Source organism: Takifugu flavidus, chromosome 7 (genome assembly GCF_003711565.1).
Source record: "Takifugu flavidus isolate HTHZ2018 chromosome 7, ASM371156v2, whole genome shotgun sequence".
NCBI classification, from domain to species: Eukaryota; Metazoa; Chordata; class Actinopteri; order Tetraodontiformes; family Tetraodontidae; genus Takifugu; species Takifugu flavidus.
In genome coordinates, this window is record NC_079526.1 from 13,924,729 (window position 1) to 13,950,497 (window position 25,769).

At 44.4% G+C, this 25,769-nt stretch overlaps 1 protein-coding gene across 1 annotated transcript in view; it reads right to left on the reverse strand.

Moving 5' to 3' along the window:
* Window positions 1–967: 967 nt before the first annotated feature.
* The window catches only part of LOC130528886 (ephrin type-B receptor 1-like), a 50,091-nt gene continuing 25,289 nt past the window's right edge, over window positions 968–25,769 (reverse strand). Inside the window, exons 7-20 of the mRNA XM_057038700.1 lie at window positions 24,921–25,183; window positions 23,509–23,584; window positions 22,352–22,476; window positions 17,427–17,589; window positions 17,136–17,241; window positions 16,374–16,435; window positions 16,097–16,294; window positions 12,486–12,733; window positions 10,463–10,530; window positions 9,812–9,959; window positions 9,542–9,691; window positions 6,612–6,808; window positions 6,369–6,527; window positions 968–5,594 (exon numbers count right to left, since the gene is read on the reverse strand). Coding sequence (XP_056894680.1) covers window positions 5,483–5,594; window positions 6,369–6,527; window positions 6,612–6,808; window positions 9,542–9,691; window positions 9,812–9,959; window positions 10,463–10,530; window positions 12,486–12,733; window positions 16,097–16,294; window positions 16,374–16,435; window positions 17,136–17,241; window positions 17,427–17,589; window positions 22,352–22,476; window positions 23,509–23,584; window positions 24,921–25,183 — 2,075 coding nt within the window. The 3' untranslated portion in view covers window positions 968–5,482. The remainder of the gene's footprint in view (window positions 5,595–6,368; window positions 6,528–6,611; window positions 6,809–9,541; window positions 9,692–9,811; window positions 9,960–10,462; window positions 10,531–12,485; window positions 12,734–16,096; window positions 16,295–16,373; window positions 16,436–17,135; window positions 17,242–17,426; window positions 17,590–22,351; window positions 22,477–23,508; window positions 23,585–24,920; window positions 25,184–25,769) is intronic.

A 25,769-nucleotide genomic window follows, 5' to 3' on the forward strand; every position in this document is an offset into this window, starting at 1 on the left:
CACGAGGATAACCACCTTACCAGTAACAGTGAGAGAGGACAATCTCATTCAACAGTGCACTTTTCTATTATGTTGTTCTTTTACTCCACATTTCCTTACTTATTGTGTTGATCCTTTGCTGATGACACCCTTCAATGGCACTTCCTGATTTTAGATCGAGCAGGAGGATCAACCATTTTATTTGTCAGGTGGATAGTGTGATGTGTTTGTTTTTGGATTTCTCAACGTTAATTCCACGGCTTGAAAGAAAAAACATAAATATCTGCAGAAATGTGGAGTATTTTTGGTATCTTTATTAATGTTTCATATCTGGCTTTTAATCCTTCAGAACTTTGAATCGTGTGTGTGAAAGAGAAGCTCATTAGTGTCACTAAAACGTCATCTGGTTTGATTTTGAGTGTAGGTTGAGATGTGATCTGAGTGGATTGTCTGATGGGAGGCTTGACTTGAACATATTGCTGCCTGTTCACAGGCCGTAATTGACTGTAATCAAATTTAATTCCATGTTACTTCACTGCGGTTAACAGGTTTATGTCAATTAAACCACTAACATGTATTTATGGGACACATTAGCACTTTGCCGCAGTGGCCGTGCCGCTAATCCTTTCACATGAATTGATGGTGCTGTGGCTGCTCTCCACAGGCTGCCAGGTAACAGATTCCTTTTATTACAGAACTTTAACTCTGATTCAATTAAGCCTGCCGCATTCTTTTCCAGTTTTATTCTTTCTTTTTACTGCGTGCTTCCTAATGTTGTGCACACAGAAGATGTGATGCACAGGTTTGGATTTAATTGGTTGGAGAAAAAGTCCAACTATAGATCAGCCTAATGGCATAAAAAAGAGCTAAAGAATGAATGTGTACAAGAACTCGTATAACTTCATATTTAGATATGGATCATTTATCAATCCTGATGTGTTTTTTCCCTCCACTCATTTGTCACAGATCTGCCCAGTGGCAAAGCGGATCAGTTTGATCGGGTCTTTATTGACAAACGGTGCTTCGTTAATTAAGACTTGGAAATTGGACAAAGTGGCTACAAACTCCCACACGCACAATATACAAACATTTTACTGCACACCGAGGATCGCACACACGTTGTATTACACACACGCAGGGAATGCACACGCAAGTGCGCACATTATTTTACAAATTTATAATACATTACAGTAAGATGCCCCAACTACATGAGCAGTAACACCACTAACAGCAGGTAAACAGAGAAGTCAGTCCGAGCTGAGTCATGTTGTGCTTTTTTTTCTATCTATAATAAATACATACTGAAAAGGATGGCAAGCAATACAAAAAATAGAGTAAAATTAAGACAGAAAAAGGTGAAAACTTTCAATCTCATCCAGAGTATTTGTACAGTGTGATTGTTTCAGGTTAGCTTGGTGATTGGACACTTAAAACAGTTCGAATGGCTGGAAAATAAACAAAACAAAGCTCGACTTTCACAGTTTTAGCACAAAGGCCCCTCATTTTTAGGAGATGAGTTGAAATAATCAAAGAATAAAGCGGGTGTTTGAGCCGCTGCAGCTTTCACGCCCGTTCAGTGGGAATGCCGAATGGAAGCGGTTCTACAGAGAGGGTGATGGCTTTCAGAGACCAAAGAGGACAGCCAGAGAGAGGGAAAAAACCCCACAAAAAAGAGAAAGAGTAATCTCTCCACACCCTGCCTCATTTTTATTCACACGCAAGCTTTCCCTCTAAGGCCTCTGCCCCTCCCTTTTCTCTCTCTTCCTTTATTATCCTTCCCGTCTCAATCTGGCCCTTCTATTACCTATTCCCTTTCCTTTTCCCCTCTCATCACAGCTCGCCTCCTCTCATCTTCAGCCTCACCTACTGTATCTATTACGGCCTGGCGAGGGGGGAACACGCATCCGAGATGGTCCCTCCTTCCAGGAAATTCCTGCAATTAGAAGATAAATCCGCCCTAAACCGCATGGAGAGAATTCCGCTGATACTTGGATGTCTGGCTTTGTGTTCTGGTACATTCAATAGGCCAAAGGGTTCATGTCTTCCTGTTGATGTTTACCCACCACAGATGCAGGTTCTGTAGCTAAAAAAAGTTTTCAGAGGCAAACACCAAATGTGTGACATCGCTCTGTGAAAACGGTGAGGACTTTTGGTGGCAGCTGCCTTTTGAAGAACCTTTCAACGGCGAACAAAGAGAAATTCATCGTCTGCAAATCCCAGCAGAGGTGCAGAGAGTCCTGTGGCAGTGAAACGTCGGCTCATTACAAAGGAAAACCCTGGTCAAAGGTGCGCCCGGCTGTTTACACACCAGTCGGGGACGGAACACTGCACATTCCGGCATGGCGACTTTCTTCAAAGCGGCAAATGAGCACAAAACACTTTATCATGCAAGACGACACGACTGAAGTCATGTTTCAATTAAAAACAACATGTGCTATAAACAGAGACGTTGGAGGGAGGTTATGTGCGGAGCGCTTAGTGGGGTGACACCAGTGAGCGCGGCAGGAAACCGAACTGGGAGTTAACACACCAGCAAAAAGTCCCAGTTTGGAGATGTAGCGCAGGAACACCCTGCTATACACAACCTAGCTTTTCCTAAAAGAGAGGGGTTTGGTGGCCCGCTGACTGTATCAGAGTCAATATTTAGACGATAGCCTGGAACAATGAGCAACACACGCTTGACAGTGTTGAGCAGTTCTTCCTTCTGCACAGGAACCCGTTCGAGCGTCGCCTGTGATGAGCAGAAGTTGAGCCGAGTCCATCAATCCTCTTCCAAGGCTCATGGCAACTGTTCTATTAACACTTCCATGGCAACCGAATGCGTAAAAGCACATTCTTCAATAACAAAGGAGAATCAATTAAAAGCGCTGCTCCTGGCAGGACGCTGTCCTCCATTATGTGTTGCTGGTCAAATGTTGCTTTTCTTTGGTGGTGAAACATATTCTAGCGTCTCCACACAAGTACAAACCACATATTAATAAATATGAAGATTAAAACAGATTAAAACGGCATTTACAATTGATCACTATTGAGTCACGGGTGACGCGAGAGCGAGAACACGTTCAATCACTTGTTATGAGTAAATGTGTGCAGCGCGGCTTTAAATCACAGCCAGACTTAATGGAAGATTAGCGATTTGTGTTTGTCGCAGTAGGCGACGCTTCATTAAAACGGCGAGGTGTTTATGACAAACTTTGGAATAATTATATTAAAACAAAAAACAAAAAACAAGAATATATCCCCAGACATTCAGCCCTCTCTTGTTTACATCCACAAACAGAAATCTCCCAAATCTCGCCAATAACTTCCTGTCGTGCTGCTGGATTACGGACGGCTTTAACTGTTAATGAACATGGCGGAAAGCTGATCTCCACAACACTTTTCCTCATTAACTCCTGAAGCGCTCCATCTCCGTCAAGGCTTTTAAAAATGAACGCTGCACAAAACTCACATCTGCTGTGCCCCTGAGGTCTCTGTGGGGAAGAGCTACACTCAGACAATAAGGTTTTATTTACATTTTGTCATCCTTTCATAAACACCTAAATACCTTTAACTAGTCTGGAAGCTGACGTTCTCTCGGCTGTCCTCCCAGCGGCGTCTATATTTACAATTGGTTACGCCGATCTCACTGCCCGGTGATGAAATGAAAGAACAAATATCAATATTAAATTATTGTTACCGGACCACCAACTGTGGCATAACTATTTTGTGGTCTGCAGCCGCCCCCCCTTTTCTCATTCTTTAGGAAGCTAAAATGGGTTTGGAAGGTCAGAGCGGTGTTGGGGGCAAACACGTCAATTTCTGTAGGACACGTCAAGGCAAAAGAGGAAGGCGTGACGAAAGCCAACGCTAAACACCGTCGCTGCCATTGTTACCATAGCTCCCAGAGGGTGACGACGGAAATTATCACATCCAATTGGTGCCAAAGGCCGGTAATCCTCAGGACGTAGGTGCACAAGGATTATCAGGTTTTGGCATTAAAGACAAGGCGAGGGAGCATGAAATGACCTTGCTGTGCTCCTCCAGCAGCAGAGGGATCAGGCAAACATCAGTTGTGCACTGACAAACAGCGTGAATTTTATATTAGAAGCCGAGGTTGCCCTGTGCAGGATGGTCAGGCCGCGTTCTACAACATTATTAATCAGCTCCGTCAACTGTAAAATAAGCCTGTTGGAACACTGGCCGATGGCGGCGACGCGTCCGACAGGAATGGGTAAAATAAAGGAAATAAAAGGCTTCCGCCAGAGCCGCTGCCTGTGGTTTTTGATGATTACTGTTTGGACCGCAGCCACGCACTTACAACACGGAACGACATTGTCTCGTGTTTAGCGGGCAGAGCGCTGGATTTCTGGGTCACCCGAGCGTTGTATTAATGCGTGACTGGCAGACGGCTCTAGGATTTGCAGCCAAATCACCAAAAGCACTGGAGGCAACTACCCCGTCTGCCTTTTGGGACTCTCTGGGCAGTGCAGTGCGCTCACAACAGGTGCGTCTCAGCAGCCGGTAATGACTTAATACTCAGAGTCCTTTAAGCAGAGCTTCCTCCTCTCCCTCCCTCCCAGCTCTGCAGCTGCCTTACTTTCCAGCTTTTGGAAGAAGACTTGTTCGAAAGCTCTAGTTTAATTTTTCTTTATCTGATTTTGTTTCTGGGCTGTAATTGCCTTCACCCACAGGGCATTTTTGCTGACTATAAAGCTTCATCCTTTATGAGTTCCATCTAAATTAAATATTTTATGCAAGCTTTTAGGGAGTCTATAATTTCATGGTTGCATGGAAAATGCAAAAAGAAAATAGTCCATGAGACTCCGATGAGTCAGGCAGAAAGAGATAATACTAGAGCCATCAGAAATATTCCAATTAATTGTCAGATACTGTTGCCAAATGAGGAAATGGGTTATAAATTCCCATATGATACCATGTACAGACTCTTCAATATGAAGATAAAATCCGGTTAAACTGTTGACTCTCTTCGGGACTCATGCTGGCAATTTTCACCAACAAACAAGTGCAGTCAACAAACACTCCTGTGGTCCTCAGAGACACAGTTTTAAAGACATTTTTCCAATTTCTGGTCAAGATTTCTCTCCCTTTACACTCTTCCTCTGGCAGTATCACCTTTGAGTGATTTGATCATTATATGAAAAGAAAACAACAGACTGTTCTAGGATCCAGCAGGTGAGTTGACAGTTTCAGCTGAGCACTGGAAGTATTCTCACAAGCAGATGTTGGTGGAGAGAGAATGGGAAGTTGTGGCTGCGCCTTACAGGAATTATCCAGAGTGGGAGGGTCAGATGATGGATTTTTCCACATTTCCTTTGCCATTTCCTTTTATAAAGCAATGTTCCGTCCTTCTGCAGGCGTGGATATTTAAATGAATTCAGGATGCTGAAGAGGTGACTGCTGAGGTCACGCAGACACGCTAACGGCCAGTTGTCACCACCAAACGGCAGGTGCATGATGGGTATTTTACTCTACACCTGGCAAGCGCCTCACCGCGCGGCTGTTACACAGATTCGGTGGGGGACTGGTCATCAACATTGTCCCTCATTAACTGAACGCTGGTGAGGATTTTCTTCTGGTGTCCAGCCAAAGATACACCGATCCTCTGAAGATCTCTGAAAATGAGGAAAGAGGCCATTAAAAAAGGTAACAGGCACATGGCAAACATGAACAGTTGTGTGATAGATGGGTGACCTGGGAGGGCAGAGAGTCCAGAGATCCACTACATAAATGTTTATGTCTATTTAAATCAATGTACCCAGCTTCACTGTAATGATGCTGCTAAAACCTAAATATTTTTTGGAAGGGTTGTAAACTTCAGTCAAAATCCCATTATCACTAAGGGCTGATGGGATGATGATGATGCCTGAAATGATCAAAGTGTCCCTGAAATGGATAAAAAAAAATGCAGTGCCGTAGCTTTCTTCCAGATTTACAGACACATTTAAGTATAAAACACAAACTTCCTTTTAATCAGAGAATGTTAGTGGCAATAATTCCTTTATATCTGAGCCGTAGCCTACAGTTGATTTACATACACATCTGAGATGTGGCAACACGAGAGCCAGACGGCGCGAGTTTACTTCATATAAGCGCCATCAAAAGCTCTGTGTTCCACTGACAGTCGCTAAAAAAGTTCATCTGCATCGTAATCAGGGCATTTACACAAAGGAGGTGGTTAAATAGCATCTTATTTAGAGGAAGAATGGATGGAAGGAAGTCAGCCTGATGGAGATTGTTCGGCATGAACACATGGATCAGCACGCAGCCAAACCTCCTCCCTGCCAGTCGTCCGGCTAACCAGACCCAGACTTGGCAGGTGAACAGTGTGAGACACACACAACCGTGAGGGGGGGGAAGGGGGGGCGTAGCGAAGCAGGTGGACTCACTCTGCTGTGATTTGTGTGACGAGTGGCAGAGAAGTGAAGCCCGAGCCCAGGAAGGAGTCTCGATACTGGGTCATCTTCAGCGCTGCCAGCCAGTCCTCCACGGAGCTGACGCTGCTCAGGTCCGGAGCGCCGCGGTCCAGCAAGGGATGATGGGATGGACTGCAGACGGAGGAGAAAGCAACAGCAGTTTTAATCCCGTTCAAGCCGGACAAATATGTTTGTATTACACGTGTTTCTCCTCACGGAGGGCCGATGCTGTTGGTGCCCGTTTTGAGAGACGTGGGGTTGCGCATCATTTTGTCCAACATGCTGACGATGTCGGGGAACTTGGGCCGAGCGTTTCGGTCTTTCTGCCAGCAGTCCAGCATCAGCTGGTGCAGCACGACTGGACAGTCCATGGGAGCAGGAAGCCTGAAGTCCTGCTCAATGGCATTAATCACCTGCAGCACAGAAGACACCAACTCCCTCTCATCTGAGAACTCCTTCACTTTACAGTATTGAATGAAAAAAACATGGAGCATTCAGAAAATACTCGGGTTTCACTCGGCTCTCTTTTAATCACAGGAAAAATGAGCTTGAAATGCTGAAAAAGCCAAACTCCGTTTCTGTTTTTGACAGTGTTTTGACACACAGTCGCCACGCTAACTAATATAGACAGGCACCATAAAGGAAAAAAAAAAGTCAAGGCCAATTTTCAGGCGGAGGAAATGAGAGCTATTGAGGCAGAAAGGGCAGAACATCTGTAAATTGCTCTCAGCGTGGTGCTGGTCTGTGCATCTCGGTGTATCAAAGGGATGACAGCGGTAAAAACAACCAGAGATGAGCTTTCACTGCTGTTACTTTAGATGTTGTTTTGATTTATGACTCCATGTGGCGGCAGAGAGGGTCGAAACGCGCACGAGTCTCTGAGAGGTCCTTTGTGATTACCCTGTGACTTCTTTCAACTTTTTCTTAAAATGTGCTAATCTCTCTCTAAGATTGCACGTGGTACTGAAAGGGCCTCCAAAACAAGACCTTGAGATGAAGGATATGAAAACAAAAATCGTTCAGCTTTATTCAAACCACAAAAGTGCTTTGATTGGTTGAGAGGATTCCATTTCTATATGCGACGGGAGCGCACTGCCGCTCGGTATGTCCAGATATTCATCTCTGGGAGGCATCGGCGCTCGTGCAGTCTCTGATGTGAAGGCAGGGTAGTTTTACACGGGGAGCGTCTGATTTCATTATGCCTTTCCACTTACTGAGGATAAGGATATTTTGATGTCGGGATTTCTGTGCCGCAAGAGAAATTTACGCTAAATGCACAAACATGTCTTGAGGGACTGGATATAATAACCAATGTAATAAGACATAAAACAGCTTGAAACTCAGTGGATTTACTGTCAGTAAAATCATTGAAAATCATTGTTTTTTGTCCACAGATCAGACAAATGTCCAGGTGTAAGACAGGCTGACATCATTTGTAGGAGTTGGACTCATCTCAGTCTCAGCAGGAAGCTGCAATAAATAAACATGTTTGCCAAAGTGTTCAGTTCATCCTGGCGTTAGAATCAGATAAGCTTCAAGTAATCAGGCAGCTTATCATGATGCATTACATCTCTTTTGTTCGCATTCGACATTATTTCTAATTGTTTTGGTGATATCTTACCCTGCAACTCATTCAGTCATCTAATCAATCTAATCAACCAGTCGATGATTGGAGCTTATAACCTCAAATCTCACTGAGCTGCCTCTCTGTATCTCAAATTTCCTGCATTGTGATGTCTCCGCAAACTCCTTTTTTAAAAAACATTTTATAGACAGAACACAGTTTGTCAACCCAACCAAATAACATTTAAACATTTTCCTGTAAATGACAAATCAGGCCTATTGTACCTGTAAACCCACCAGACTCCAAGCTGAGGCAATTCTTTGCTGTATTCTGTGTAAATTCAGCGCTACGGATTTGCACGCTGACTGAACTCTGGTTGACCCTGACACACTTCTCCAGCTTTGTGGCTACGCAGTCTCTCCGAGCACAGCTGTCAGTCAAAATAGCAGCGAGTGTAGTAAAACATCACAGGTCTCTTTCATGACTAATTCATGTAAAACGCGGCACCTGTGGTGCCTCCGCTGACAATTTCACCGCGCTCTGCTCTTTGAAATCATGCCCACGTGTGGCTGTGTGTGTCTTTATGCATATCAGCTTGCACAGGTGATTTAGCTGAGTGTGTGTGTGTGTCTGTGTGTGTGTGCTTAAGGTGTGAGGATCATGCATAGTTAATGCCCCAAGAAATCCTCTTTAGCTTTACTGGTGCTAACACCTTCCTCATCATTATACACTGGCCGTGCCATTATAAAACTGTCTCCATCATTATACCGGCTCTCTATCATTACTGCTGCACAGGCTGCTTCTGGGGCCCCTAATGTGGCCCTCGGAGAGGACAAGGTGGGAGGGACATGGAAAGTGGAAGGTAATAGCAGAAGAGATGGTTGACATGATGCATGTGTTTCATAGGGAAAAGGTTAGTTAGCGACAAAGTGACACAATGAATCATTTATGTTAAAACAATAACATGAATAAAGATGGTGGCTGCCGCTCCCTCTCCTGTGATAAGAGTGCAATAGTGCAGGAGTGTCGCCGTAGTGATGCCGTTGCTTTGAATGCAAATGGGATGAAGTTGTCAAAAGTGACGCATCAAGGAGCAAATATTTATGACAGTTTAAGTTGATGTCCTCGTTTCATGCATGTTGTTTTCCACATGAAGCCTCCCTGCTGTGAGAGAGGAAACAAACAAGCACAACCAACCAACCCACACACACACACACACACACACACCCCCACACACACACACCCTCACTTCTACCTTTATGAGAACTTTCATCAGCATAATGCATTTCCCAGCTATTTTCCTTAAGCTTACCCATCCTAACTAACCCCCTAACAACTAAACCTGACCTAAACCCACTTTGAACCTCAATCTTAAAACCATCAAACAATCCTTTGAAATTGTGAGGACCAGCCAAAATGTCCTAGACTGTTGGTACTCAGTATGTAGCAAGTACAAGAACACACACACACACACACACACACACACACACACACCACACACACACACACACACACACACACACACACACACACACACACACAAAAGCATCGTGCAGCATCGAAGCATTGTGCAATGACTCACATCTTGGTTACTCATGTCCCAGTAAGGCCTCTCTCCGTATGACATCACCTCCCAGGTGACGATCCCATAACTCCAGACATCAGACGCAGACGTGAACTTCCTGTAGGCGATCCCCTCAGGCGCTGTCCAACGCACCGGGATTTTACCACCCTGACGGGGAAAAAAAGATTACGAAGACAGAACCCAAAAGAGATATAAATAGGAAATATTTCCTATATATGATATGTCTGTGTTTTGGCCTTGTGTGTGTGTGTGTGTGTGTGTTCTCACCAGTGAGCTAGTGTAGGTGGAGTCTGACGCGTCCTCCTCCAGATACCGCGATAAGCCAAAGTCAGACACCTTACACACCAAGTTACTGTTCACCAAGATGTTTCTGGCAGCCAGGTCCCGGTGAACATAGCTCATTTCAGCCAGGTACCTAAAATATCAACATGATTTATCACGTGAGTGCGTGCGTGTTATCCGAAGGGCAGCTACCTGGGCTTCTGTAATGATATTCTCCCTGTGTGTGTCACGGCTTGACGGGGACCTTTGATAAAATAGGAATGGGACTTAATGTGTGTCTGTTGCTGCGGCTCGATCCCTGCAATAAAACACAGATCTGGCCCGTGCGCATGTGTGAATGCGCACAAACACGTGCACCTGTGAGTGTGTGGGAGAGAGCGGGAGGATACGGAGGCAGCACATCTCAACGGCTGACGTCTGATCGGGGGGAAAGAACGCAGGACCAGACATCGCTGGATATCAGTGCGGAAAATCTGTGTGTTTGGGTCGGCAGCGTGATAGAAAAAAAAAATCTAATTTCACATGATGATTACTGACAGGTCTGGAAAAGTTCCTTATTTATCTTCATGATGAAAATGGATTTCTACAGCAGGAGTCTGAGGGTATAAGTGTGTGTGTGTGTGTGTGTGTGTGCACCTCATTCCAGATGCGATGCCCCTCAGCATACCAACCAGCTGGATCACTGAGAACTGCCCATCATTTTGCTGCAAAACAACAAACCGTGACAGGACTTTCTCTTATCAGGCTTCTTCACTTACGTTGTTTACAACACTAGCAGGTGAAAAGAGACGTCGGGTTTTGTTCGTTGGAGAGGAAAAAAACCCAAATGAGCGAATATGATGGATTGTGGTTCCTGCTGATTGTTATTGCATGCCATTAGAGTTTATCTTGAGATGTTACTGATAATAAATAAAGGCTAAAGAAGATAAAATGGAAGTATTTATTAACGGTTCTTCTCACCTGCCGTCTCACAACGCTGCACTTTTTTGTTGCAGATCAAAAACAATATTCAAAACGCTACTTTTCAAATAATCTATCACAACAAAGAATCTCTGAGCATGAAATATTTAAAGACAGTCATGAAAACTTCCACTTTGTTCCCCAGGAGCCTCTGTAGGTTTTTCAAGGACTTTTGACAAAGAAAAGGTTCTTGCAACTTGAACACAAGGAACCAAATCTTACAGTCAGGAACGCCAAGTAGGACTGAGCTTTACGCAGCACCGCCATGAACACACAATTCCAATATGCGTCTTTTAATTTACTTTGTGCATCAAGCTGTGCCTTTGATGCTCCTCTCACCTAATCCTCTCCAGGCGAAACCTTCCACTGCACACACACACACGCACACACACGCACACATTGATCTGCTGGGCGTTCTTCATGATGGCCATTGTAGGACAGGCGCAACAGTCGCATCGATCAGTGTGTGTCTGTGTGTTTGCGTGTGAGTCAGCAGATGATTCCAGAGTCAAAAGGGGTCACGCTGTGAAGACCAAACATCAAAGCCTTTCTCTTTCTGTCTTTAGTGGTTCCTCGAAAGGAGGGCAGGATCAAAGAGACAGACAGACAGACCTACGGACTCACTGGCAGGATGAGGCAAACAGGAAGGAGAGGAAGAAAAACACAAGGTTATTTCTGTCTCCAGGCCTCTTTCAACAGCTCCTCTTCTCCATGTGTTCCTCTGTGATTTACTTTAATGAATTTTTGAATTATTTTAGCTTGCAACATGTACACCAACTTAATTTGTCTTCTAGTTTTTGTTGATTCACCCATCAACTTTTAATTCTCTTTTAAACATAAATTGATTATAAAAATGGGATTAAAGACCCTCATTACTCACAGTTTTCTTTGTGTTTCATTGATTAATCTTTTTATTATTGTTACAATAGAAACCTTAACAACCTTACTGGGCCAACACAAACAACTGGATTGGGAATTGAGTTTTCATTGCGAAAGAGGAGCCACTCATTTTATTGCAGCCGTGGATGGGAGCAGGTGTGTGAGAGGTTCAGAGCCCCCCCCACCACCACCACGAGATGCTACATAAGCTACTGATCATTCACGGATGGTGGGACGTTTGTTTATTTGTACAGGGGCAGGTCAATAATCTAACTTTGTTCCACAAAGCTCACTTTTGAAGGCAAAAGCTCAGGTATCTGTTGCAGGTTTGAACTGATGCTAACGAGCCGGTTTCTAATGATGCCTTACGATTCATAGATGCAGATTTTCTAAATGAGGAGGGGAAAAAATCAGATGTGCTCCTGGACCCTTTTCATGGGTTTTAAAACCCTTTATGTGAAGGAGCCGTTTTAAATAAGATATTAGGCAGAGCAGAGCACTTTTTAAGCAGCTTCAGAATGTGCCTGCAGGGGAACTCAAGTTTTAACTTTAATTTGACTACTGACAGTTTTGCCAGCTGCTATTTTAAAGGTCACACAAATTAATACAATATTAAAAATCCAAGTAGTACTCCGAATTATGGAAGATTTTTATATCCAATAGGGACTTCAAGCTCTAAAAGTCAACCTACACGGGCTAAAAAGGATGAAGAATATCAGGAGCGAACTGCACGATTGGTGGTGGCAACAGATGGAACCTTGCTTGAAGGCTCTTTGAAGTCTAGAGAAGAGAGATGGTCGAGCAAGTGTGTTTTATTTACCCTGAGAAATGAATCGAGCGCTCCGTTCTCCATGAACTCTGTGATGATCATCGTGGGCCTGCTCTTGGTGACCACGCCCTCCAATCTGATGATGTTCGGCTGGTCAAACTGGCCCATGATTGACGCCTCGGACAGAAAGTCCCTCCTCTGCCTCTCCGAGTAGCCCACCTTCAAAGTCTTGATGGCCACGGGGATTTCCTTTTTCCCAATAGGCTTCAGACGGCCTTTGTACACCTCTCCAAACTCACCTGAAGATGGAAAGCAAACACAGGGGAATGAAAACACTCAGTCTAAAACAAACTCAATTACAGGATCCATCCATGAGCCCACTGAATCATTGTTCTTTTATAGCACGGAGTTAAATTCAAAGCCTGTAAATAAATGATCTGATAATGAACAAAGCTGATAAATAATTACATTTTAGTCCTGTTTCGTGGCGTGAAATGGGTCACCTTTGAAATCAGAAATCTGGATGGTATTAAATATTGAAATTCGTGCATTGTTTAACCAAGAGGGTCCCACAGTCCGAGGCGAAGATAATGGGCGGCATGTTAATGATATAACAGTTGGGAGTGGCTGCTCTCTCCGACAGCGAACGTCTCTGACCTGCTGTGCTCCAGCAGATTGAGGTCTGGACTTCAGCTCCAAGACAAACCGTTGCTATTTTTCCAGACAATAAAAAAAATGAATCTCCTTGATAGCTTCATTCAGAGGTGAGGGACGGTGACCAGCAAGCCAAAGGGGAACGTGCTGAAACGCGTGGCTTTGCACCAGTCAACAGGCACACACCAGTGTGAATACAGGCAGCCACGTGAGCTCACAAATAACGAGACCAGCTCGGCAACAACAGGCATGAAGGGGACACATGGCCCGAAACCAGGACAGTGTTTGTGCAGTGTTTTGCCTGTATAGGGTGTGATGAAATCTTTTAGATTTTAGAGCAAAATCACATATTTAACATCATTTTACAAAGGTTTTAATATTGTAATGTTATTTAGGCCTGTAAATCAAAATCAGGGCAACATTATGCTCATGTAAACGTGTAACTGTTGTCCAGGGGTGAATCCACACACTGTCCAGGGGTCGTTTCCTTGTTCTCTTGTTGCTCAGCCGTCATGTGAGCAACGTGAACTGGTTTTCACCTCAATGCGTTGATCCTCGATGTACAGAAAATTCCTCAACCAAGCTGGAAACACAGATGTCTTTTGTCAAAATAAATGCAGCCACACGCCGTTTCGGCACATGAAAAATGAAGCCGACTTCAAAATAACAGTCGTCATCCCAGAGATGAAAATCAGCGAGTAAATAATGGATGAGTGATGGGAATTGGGTGGCGGTCTGTGTCGCCCTGTCTCGCTGTGATCTCTGCTCCACATCTCGCTGCTCATTAAAAACGATCCACTGTCGCCGCTGTACAGCAGTAAGGGATGGTTGCAGGGCAAAGAAGAGAAACAGCAGAAGGGTGCTAGAAATGAAAGAGTAAAGGAGGAGCGAGAGGATACGGGAGGTTGGCAGGGAGCAACTAAAGGGGCTTTTTGGTCTAAAATCATCTCAGGACATTCCTTTAGTGCTTAAAATAATTGATATTTTGGGAGGAAGATGGCAGGAATGAGTAGAGAAAAACAGCGAGAGAGGTGTCAGCACAGATTGAAAAGAGGGGAGGGAGAAAAGTGAGATATTTTTTGACTACATCTCCTCGGGGGGGCCTTTTTTCCCTTTTATCCTCCCTCTTGAATTCCTTGTTTTCCCTCAGTTCTTTGTTTTAGCTTTTTTTTTCATAGGCAAACAAACTGGATAAGTCTCGACGGGCTGAAGTGCAGGGAGAGGTGAAGACAGGGGGAGGTGTCAAAGAAATATTGAAAATAACAAAAACTGAAGGTGGATGCAGGAGAAGAGTCGTGGACGTTCGGATTTCACTTTATTTCTCCAACATGATCGGCCAAAGTCCAGTGTTTAAGTCCAATCACAGCTCAGTCACCCAGCTTCATATTTCCCTTCTCCTTCCCAGTTGTTTTTATCCCTCCTCTGTCACCTCTGGCTGAGGTGAGAAACCTTCCCCTGAGCAAAATAAAGCCAGAAACGGAGAGATTACAGAAAGCCTCTCAGAGTGGCCGGGCAGACTAAAGCCGAGCCCACGTCCTCTCAGCAGGGAGGAACTGAATCTGCTACATGACCCTTCATCACCCAGAGGTCCACGACCATTTGGACTTGATGGGTTTTTGATTAAAACAAAAGGAAGATGGCATTTCGGGTCAACGCCCCAACAATTTTGAATAATCTGTTACTGACAAATAAAAAGAACATTCAAATGCAGACTATCACTTTAATGAGAGACCCATCCATTCTGACGGGAGAGTCAGGCGGTCTGGACTGGATCTAAAGTGAAATTCAAAACGCTGCACAGTGAGAGGAACGCAGGTGGGAAGAGGCCACCTGTGGAACTCCCCTGAGAAATACGTCCCTGGGTTTCAAACTGTCAGTAGGACCTGTGAAGTGACAGAAGCTTCGCTAACATCTCCCCTCCTCATGGGGAAGCTGGCATCGGATGTAGAGTAGAAAAATGAAATAGTTGAGCTCCACATGTTGCTCTGGAAGCCTCACACCAGGATGTGCCAGCTGTGAGGAGAGAGGTGGGTATTTTTGGACTTCACCTGGTGTTTTCCTCTGCAGCGTTTATAATTACCTGCTGGATTCTGAATATTAGTCACCTTAAATGGTGCATTTCCATTCTCTAAGCGCTTATTTGCTAGATCTATGGAGCACTTCCTCCAGTCCAAAAGAGCTTAAAAAAATTTGAAAGTACCACATTTCGGCACAGCAGGACAATCCTTTTAAAAGGTTTAAACTCCAGGTCCCAAATTTTTAGTTATAGGTCCAATTATGCTGGAGGTGGCAGCCATTTTTATGCTAAATTAAATGGAAAAATTGTGTTACAGCTCGGGAAGATATAATTAGATGCAAAAATCTGCATTAAGCTTTAATACCACAGCTGAAAACGTTGATGTACTTACATGATGAGTCATTTACATATTTACGCTTTATGCACTTGATTATGTTATTTATGTATGTCATGATAAAAACCTGCTGCGGTTCATCTGCCAGTTGATCCCCTCAGTGAGAATAAAGCTGAGTCGAGAAGATAACACATGCAAAATAAAGCATTTGATCTCGACAAACGTTGAGTCTCCGTTCATCTCTCCATCTCTTTTCTTACTTTTCCCACCAGCTATATGACAAAAAAAAATCCCAGCCTCCATTTCACATTCAGCTCCCTCCATTTTCCAAACATCACACAGCATTTTTACAGTGGGAACTTAAGAGAGGCAAAGAGAACACGCGGAGACAGTTTTAATTTATTCCTGCCAAAGTTTTCGGCATGAATAAAACATTCTTCCTGACTTCAAAGGAAGGAATAAAAATGTTTCCAGATCTTTCTCATTGACACAAATGCTGATTAATTTGCTATCCAGCATTTACAGTTTCAAATAACGGCTGCCCTCATTAATCAAGGTTTGCTTCTGCGGCAGCTTTTATTCAAAAGGAAGAACTGAAATATGAATACTCCTGAACTCAAGAGCCTCTAAAAATAAAGAAATTATTTGATCTTTTACCTGATCCAATGACTTCCTCTATTTTGACGCACGAGGGATCTATTTCCTTGGCAAACTCCCGGACAGCCTCGTTGGGGTCCTCGTAGGTGAAAGGGTCGATGTAAATCTTGACCCCTGGGGAATTGTGGCCTTCAGACCGGGTGGGAAAAGTCACAGTGGGGGTGGGACCGCTGAACATGTCGGGCCTCAGGGCCACCTCTGAGGACAACATGAGAAAGGACATATAGAAACTGTTATTTTGGTGACCGCGGGAAGGGATTTTCGGCAGCAGCCGCACCTCCTCCCGTGTTGTACTGCTGCAGTTTGTCCCCGTAGATGCTCTCCTTCAAATGCTGCCGTCTGTGGGCAGAAGCACAAATAGAGAGATTTTAGCAACACAACAGGAAGCATCCCAATCGGATTTTAATGGCGTTGACCCTGCCGTGCCTCGCTGGGAGCTTCCTCAAATTCGGAAGTGTTTGTGTGTTTAAATGGGTGATTTGTCATTGTGGAATAATGCTGCGCCGCCGCCATCTGTGACTCATAACCAGGAGGTTTAAATGTCATTGCCTGCAGTTAACAGGTAACGAGCCCTTGCACATATTGGAGTTTTACACTCACCCTCGATTAAGAACATTGTCATCTGTCTAAAGAACACAAGTGTAAATGTGAGTGTGTCCCACCGCAGCGTGTAACAGCTTCAGAAATACCCCAACCAGCTGGCAATGAACGCTGGAGACGGGACCAACGGGGTCATGGAAGAAGAACGAGAAATCTGTCTAGATGTGCTTGTGATGAGCTGAAGCTTTGGGAGCTTCATTAGCTGGTTTTAGGCATTTTTTGATCTTCAAGCTGGTGGAAAGCAGCACTCTTTAGATACTAACTCATCACCAGACTGTGTATGATGAGCTATCTGCAGCTACTTTCAACTTGAACTGGGAGACGGCACTTTGGTTGCACGTTCCTGCATCCTATTGATTTATCGCATGAGTTTGGATTCAGACTGTGTAATATTACATAACATGCAGCATGTGTGGGTGTATCTGGGGGTGTGGATTACCTGGCGCAGATGATGGTGATAGCTATCAATGAGACGATGCACACGCCACCCACTAAATAGCCTGCAATCAGCGAGAGCTGCTGTCCCAGCTCTGACTTGTACTCATCTACGGATACGCAAGGACACATAACGGAAGTTATCACACACAGACTGACAAAGTAGGGCAGATCTTAATTAGTTTCACAGCCAGATTTACACTTATTCTTACCCTCTAAAATTTCCACCATCGCTCCCGTGCTCTTGTTTCTCTCCACCCATCCACACACTAAAACAAGCCACCCACCCACTTACCATCCGTGAGTGTTTGGAAGAGCATATCCTTGCTGTACGCTCCGTACCCGGCCACGGTGCGAGCCCTGACCTGGACCACGTAGCCGGTCCCTGGCCTCAGACCCTCCAGAACGACGCCGGGCGTTTGGCTCTGCACCACTGAGCTGTTCAGCAAAGTCTGGGACTGAAGCGGAGACGGTGTGTGAGAGAGATTAATGGTTCAGAGTGATCCAAAACAGACCGTAATACTTTCTCAGTCACAGACAATGAGAGACTAAATTTAGTGCAGAATATTGGGCCTTTAGTGAAAGGAAGATTAATCTAGCCGCAGTAAATGAGAGGCATCAGAACAGATAACCGGGCAGGATGATGTACAGTTCAGAGAATGTGTCTTTACAACAATTCTGCGACATTTTGTTGCAGTCTTATTGGCAGTCACACTAGCTCTCTCTGCTCTGCTGCCCTCAACGCTCCTTTTTTTTCTGGGGTACAAAATCTACAAACTTCAGCATATAAATATTCTGTTTTATTGCGATGTGTTTGAACAACTTTTAGCACAAAGCGCATCAGCCTTCGCTGATCGGTGTCAAGAGTTCAATCTGTCACATCTGTCACGGGCAACGTTTGGTGTTACGCTGAGAGATTCAATGCAGAATTTGAGTTATTAAACATAAAAAGGGGACCTTGAATCAGTCTTCTGAAATAAAGGGAATTCAGGATGTTTTCATAAAGGTTTTAAAATGAAGAAGTCAAGACAAAAGCAACAATTCTCAGTTTATCTGGATGTTTTGTGAGGAAAGAATGAAATTCCAAATGACATTTTTCCACTCGTTTGTCAAGCACGCACACACACACACACACACACACACACACACACACACACACACACACAAACACACACATTTTCATCTTACAATCATTTTGCACACAATTCTGTGCACAAGCCCAACTCCAAACTGAAGCTCAAACCAGCCAACAGCTGCACAACCTGGACGGCAAAAAGCTCAAAACTGCCCTTCACTCCTCCGTAAACGAGTATTGCAGTTAATTAGCTATGAGGATTCCTTCTGCTCAGGAGTTGAGGTTGGCATCAGACTTATCTGACGGAGGCATCTCATGAACCCGGGGCTCCAACCTTTTACCTCCATCTCCGCAGGCCTCCGACCAGATAAAAAGGAAAAATCTAAACTGTCCAGAGGGGGCAACAGATATGGTGCGTTTGTGTCATGGAAGCAGGGGGAGGAAATCATGCCGCAAGGATGAAGGCGAGATGAGGGGGGAGGGTGGGAGTTAGAGGAGAGGAGAGATGATGCAGGTGATGAGGAGGAGGAGAAGGAAAGGGTCAGGAGGGAAAAGAATGTGGAGAAAATGAGGGTGTGATGTGGAAAAACAGGACACGCACATGAATAAAATGGGTTGAAGATGATTGCGTAATTATTTAAATCCGTTACTCCCCTCCCCCCCTTCCCTTTAAAGCCTCAAGCCCTTATTAGCACTTGTAGACGTTGAGACAGAACCCACTTAAACATCAGCAATCACAGATACGGTGATCAGTAATGAACGCGTAAAAATCCGCCCTGAAAGAATTTGAAATATTTTGCTCCCGGTTTGATTGAGAAAAATGAGCTGAGCAAACAAACCCACTGAAAAAGACCCAGGAGATCTGTATCAATAACTGAGACCGAGGAACATGTCCTAAATGAGAACCCATTTCTTTTCCAGGTGTCATTTGTTCCTGATCAATTCTACAGACGCTGTCTTGACAACTGTTAAAGAACCATTCCAATCAGAATTATGGTATATTTGGAAGTGGCAAAATGAGGATTTAAATGTGTGCGTAGGAGGGGGGGTTGGGGGGGGGGGTGAAAAGGTTAGGGGGCAGCCCAGCTAGGATGGTCTGGCAGTCAGAGATAAGTCCTGGGTAGAAATCCTGCCTCCTGTGCCGTATCAAATTTACTACATTAAATCCTTCATTATCTTCAGCGCGGCTACGTGTGGATGGTGGGGAGGGAAGGAGAAGGATGAAGGTGGGAAAGAAGAGGTAATATAAAACCCTGGTTCTGTCCCCGTGACTCTGCTTCTTTGCAGCCTCACCAAACTGAAATGAGTCACTTCCTGGAGTGGGCGCGTCTGCGGGCTCACGCGTGACCTCTCTCCCACTTCTGAAGATGTTTATTGGGAAACAATGACAGAAAAAGCTGTCAGGATTGGATTCTGGCTCCCGATCGCTTCCCATGTTAAATAATGTCAAAGCAAATGCAGAAGCAAATAAGGTCAACTGACTCCCACAAGGTGGAGGTTTTATCTGCCACGTTCAGACTGCAGCCCAAGCACATTTCTCCGCTACCGCAGCTCTTTTTGGTCTCTCCAAAGTCAAATTCGAAGCTCAACTTCTTTCTCCAGCTATTTTCCTTTTTTTCCCCTAAAACTTGGAATGAAGCGAGGGCGCAGAAAGCGCTGCCACCCAAACCCAGGAACCCCTCATGCAGCCGTTCAGTGCGAATGTTGAAAGGGTGGTTGTAAAGTCCAGCCGGGTATTTAAGGAAGGATTCCTGGACGTTATTGACGTGATTTCTGACATCCAATGTATTAATTGCATGGCTTAGATCGATGCTCACGTTGTCACAAAATGGCCGAAACCTTGATTTTACCGTGAGGTCGCAGGCAGATCGACATGTGTCAGGTTTCATTCTTTGGACAGAATTCCCGATGCTTGGGATCTGACAGGTACACGTCAGTTTTTAGCAAGGATATTATGCAGCTATTTTACAAACATTTGCAAATTGCTTTTATTGCAGGCTCCTATTAGAATGTCAAAAATCAAGTGAGGTGCACAATAGCGGCAAATTATTCTCTGATCCGCTCTGCTGAAGAGCGGTCACGACTTGGCAAACGTCAGGAAATTTCATGACCCTGAACAGCTGAATTGGGGCTGTAGCTACGGCAACAACCGTGATGAGACCCCCCCCCCCACCCCCCGCAACTGGAAATAAAGAGGTCCTCATTTAAGGAGCGTGATGACTGGTCAACACCGACCAAACCTCACGCTAATGCTAATGTAGCACACTAAAATGTGGCGTTCAGGTACAATCTCTGCTGCTGTTGTAATGTAAATCAGATGCTGGTGACACAAGAAAACCAGGACAGCTCCCTGTGATATAACTAAAAGATGTGACATTCAAATCTATCAGAAAATATTCAGGAAACTGCGCGACCTCTTTCGCAGTCCGTCACTCTGACGGGAACTGTATGTTGTCTTGGGGGTGAACTGAATTTGGGATTGTCCTTTTCAGCTTTTTGTGAGGAGATAAGACATTCAGTTGTGAAGGGCATCTTCAGCAGACAGGGAAGCAACTCACTGACATTGTATATTAAAAGATAGAAATCTCAAAAAGGCAAATCAATTTTCTTCCTTCCTTCCCCGCCTTCCGTAACAGGACCAGGTATTCCGTTGTTTTGACTGTCTGCAGTCAAACGTCTGTTTGTGCAGATGTTGGCTCGTCTTCAGGACGCATGAAGATTTCCTAGTTTGGCTCTGGGTGACTGCTTTTGATTCAATTTCAATTTCCAAGTGTATTATATTTCCCACTCACTGAATTACAAAGAAGACCAGATATGTGTGGTTTGAGTTTTTTTTTGCTTTCTTTTTTCCCTCTCCCTCGAGTAGCAATCTAAGATGGGAAAGCAATCAGGCTGTGCACGTTTCAGCCCCTGAATCAGAGGCTACGGAAGTTCATATCCTGCGCACGGGCTCTCATCACTGGACTTACAGTTCAGATCGAGAGCTTTTCTACTGCGTTACAGCTGGAGGCCTGATTGCTTCAGTCACAGTGAAGGCGACGCGAGAGTTTTGATTTCAACAGCCTCCACTTGTGGGTAAAATTGATGCTGATGTCTTTGTGTCTTTAAGCTGCTCAGCAAACAGGACAGAAATGGCTTCTAGGACTCGAAAGATGCAGGATATATCGAGAGAAATAAGCTGTTTATCGCGTCGTGGCAGCTTTTTCTCTTTTGGACCTAAACACTTTTAAATGGTGGACCATGTTTTTGGTGGAGACACTTTCCGAGGCTGTGATTGGGGGGGGACACCATCCAGATGATGTGATCCTGCGACAAGAGAGCTGCAAGAACGATGCAGACAGACACACAAATATACACTTTGGAAATGGGAAACTTGAAATCGCTCATATTGAAGCCAAAAAGTGGATGACATCATCATGCTATCTGTCATTCATGCTTTCATGTTACATGCTGTGCAAGAGAAGGTTCCATTTCTCAACTATGAATACCTGAACTGTAGTTTAACGTATCTCTGAATTATGCATAAATCAAGTCCATGACTTTCTTTTTATGCCATCACTGAGGAGGATACGTGCGGATGGACACACTCTCTTTTTGAGCATCGCAAAAGCAAAAAAAAGGACCAAGAAATATTTTTTTTATACCGACTGAATTAGTAATATCAGCACAGGGGGGTGTCCAAAAATCACAGCTGGAATAAGGAATCGTGACTCCGTTAGTGAAAAGTGGTCGATGCTTTCATTTGTGCACTAAAAATAAGACGTTTCAAATCAACCTTTACTGCTAAAAGGTGCAGATGGAAGCTTTTGAGAGCCTGGTTAGTCGTTTGCAGTCCTGATGCTAAGCTAACGTGTGCGATGTTATTAATGATCGGCCCATCTTGCTTCCATTCGTCGTTGTTCAGTCACAAAATCTTTTATCGTCTGTCGTCAATAAACACATCAGCGGCAGCTTTGTTTTGGGGTTATGAGGAGTGAGAAGCGGGACGACGCGGTGGCCCGTGCTGTTCCTCGCTGACAGCCTTGATAATGGCGGATTTTAAGGTTTCATCGATTTGTGCGTTTAATCATCTCCGATGGATTATTGGCCGACAACAGCAAAAAACAACACAACACAACACGCAGACATCTATCACCTCCATCTACCTTGTCATAGAATCGTATCTCGTAGTCGAGGATAATTCCATTGGGCTGTTCAGGCGGTGGCCATGACAACGAGAAGCTGCGGCTCGTTGAGCTCACTTGATGCATTATGGGAACAACGGACGGCGCTGTTGGAAAACACAAACGCACACATGCACAGAAGTACACTCAGCCAATTAGAAAGTTAACAGATCTGCCTACAGGCTCGACAGACATAAATATGAAAATATTGATTGTAATGCGACATATTTCAAAAGATTATTCACACCCGGAGGGACAAATGTTTTCTCTTGAAGGCTGAAGAAAACAAATTACAACACTTGTCTCTGATGGGAAACATGAGTTATGCCTGTAATGTAGCTTTGGTCATAATTTAGGAGCCAGAAGCTGTTAGCGGTAATTTATTTCATGCTGGGCTTCTTTTGTGACTCTCCACCTGCAACAAGTATCAGAAATACTTTGTAACTTACAGGATGTTGAATTAAGGATCCAGACTCAAGGAACAGAACTGGGCTTTTATGAGCCGTGTGTGTCTAAACACATCATTTCAGCTATAAAATCGATTAGAACTTTTGGGAAATATTGATCCGAGTTCTTTTAATAAATATGGAATCAGAAAAAGTCCGATATATAAATCAGAATCAGGTGATGCAGGAGTAGTTCAATGCAGGAGCGGACGGCGGATCATGAGAAATGAGCACGCTTTGCTGTCATTGCGGTAAATTATGTTTTTTTCCATCCAAGTGAAGCAGCTTTTAACCCTAAATTTAGTCAGGTGTCTAAATAAAGCGTCCGGGTCTCAATAAAACTTTAATGGAGCACTAACTCAGCTCGCTTTATGGTCTCTGAAAGAATTATTCTGCCAAAGACTGAGACAGAGACAGAAAGGCCAGGAGAGGGAATAACTGTGAAAAAGAAGGGAGGGGGGGCAGTGGCGAGAGAGGAAAAGGGATAAAAGCTGCAAATGTGCAGGAAAGACAGTGTGGGGAGAGACAGAGGGAGATAGATGACAAGCCTCTAACATCTTTTATGAATTAAAAAGCTGTGGCTCAATTTCCTTTATCCCCCCAGCCAGCATAATCCTCTCTGCCCCAGGGTATGCTTACAAAGCTGTACACAGATGCTTGCACAAGCACGTCGCATTTGTGCTCCACACTTACCGGCTTGATTGGTTGTAATGTTGATTGACAGTTGCTGGGCTGGATAAGGACTCTTGTTGGAGACGCCATTGGTTGCCTGTAGAGAATAAAGTGCAAAGGTCAGCTTGAGTTAGTGCCCTGTCATTTGGGATTATAACATGTCAAATAAAGCAAACTTTAAAATATACTGTGGTTGGTGCCATTTATGGCCTTTCACGCGCGGCAGGTTAAAAGGGAGCAACCGGTAAAAGTGCTGAATATGAGGGGCAGAGCGGCCATTTTGCATCCGTGTGGCTGGTTAATTCATGCTCTCCACTTTGAGTCCAAAACACTCCATCTGCTGCTGATGTGTTCAGATGATCTGGGTCTAAAATGAGTCCTTAGATTTAAAATAGTTTTATATGTGGTGAGTTCACTGTTCTCAGCTCCAGATGAAGGGAAAAAATATATGAAGCTTAAGGAAATCCAGACATTAACAGTCCAGCTGTGCTCTCTGAGGCCTCATTTTAAACTCCCAGTTTATTGGGCCAAATCCACCAGCAGTTTGATCATTTCGGGACACCCGGTGTCCTCTGGAAACCATTAGGTCTCACTATCTTCCTGCTCTCGACAACACAAAGAAACAATTATTGGCATTTTAAATGTGACTTAATTAGCTGTCACATAGTGTTTGTCATGGACTCAGTTAATCATTTGGACTGTTGAAACAATGTCTTCAGTCATAGTGAATCATTAAACACAGGCATTGTAATTAGTGATGCTAGCTTAATGGCTTTTCTGCCAGCTATACTTTCATACTGTTGTTTGTTTTATTATCCCTTCACATTTTCTCCACTTCCCAAAAATATGAGGATTCAAATATGGGAGGAACAATATAAGTAAATGAAGAGCTGAATCATTTAACTTTTATTGGGTCTCTTATAAATACATTTGGAAAAGAGGTCATCCAGGACAGGCGTTTACTCCAACCTGTTTCCTTTAATGAACAATCACCATATAAATGTGATAAATTCTGATAACTAAGCTTCGCATCTGTAATGATCGTCCCTGTTCTGACTCGGTGATATTAAATCAGCTTTTCTTTTGTTTTCAGTGTTCTCTGTTTTCACTGTTCACCCAAAATGGAGCCTGCCTGGTGGTCTACCTGCCAGTGAAGGCATCACAGCCCATTCTGCCTAAAACCTGGCAGGGTGGGCGTCAATAGTAGCTGCTGAGAATAAATAAAGAAAGAAAAAAGGAAAGAAAAGACAGATAAAAGGGTGATTTTTGATGGACTGCACGTTGCTCGTGTTCATGTAGCGGCGCTCGTCACAGCCCGCACATTAACTCGTGTTTTTGTGTGACAATCTTCGCGACAGTGTCTTTGTCCAACGCGTCACGTCAATCAAAGGTTTAAAAACCCACTTTCTTCCACCGTGCTTCACACCACAAACCTGTATGATGAAGGTGTAGGACGTGTGAGCGCGCAGCTTGCTGATCTCCACCCGGGTTTCCTTTAACCCTCGCTTGCCCGGGACGAACTTCACGCTGTCGTCGCACGGCTGACACGCGCGGCGCTCTGCGCTGTGGCAGCGGCGGCACAAGACGTTATAGGACAGGTCGTCACGGTGACCGGTGTCTCGCGGGGAGTGCCACTCGAGCAGCACCGAGGTCTGGTTGATGACCGAGACCACGTTGCGAGGAGCTGAAGGGACGCCTAGGAGAGGGGGGGTTAAAGGTCAAAGAGCAGCATTACCTAGCGATGTGGATATTAATGAAGGCATCACGCCACATTACTGTATGAAGCACATGTGACTTTATCTTTTTTAATCAAAAACAGAATTATCTGTCAGTAGGAGGTCTTAAGAATATGTGTTTTTTACAGAACAAATGTCATTAAGTCTTTAACAACTCACCATAAAATGGACAAAGATGACCTTTTTACTGTATGAATGACATTCTTTGATACTTAAGACTCAAAAGGACCGACCCTGAGGCCTTTCTGAATTGGTGTGTTTAGCTTTACAAATACACGCTGGACCCTTTCTCCAAGGTTGACCCTCGTATGGTCCCTCGGCCTTGACAGCACGCACCCATCACGACACTGGTGACACTCAGACACACCCACGTGCATATTTAACCTCGCAACAGGGCAAATGAGACACAAATCCATATGGAGCAGCCCTGCGGAATATGGATGCCGGCGACAGCCGCTCTGTCCCGCCATAACTCCCGCAGCAGAATATCCCATCGCACGCCACCAACGGCACGCGCAGCGTGTCGACACGGATATTCTCCAACTC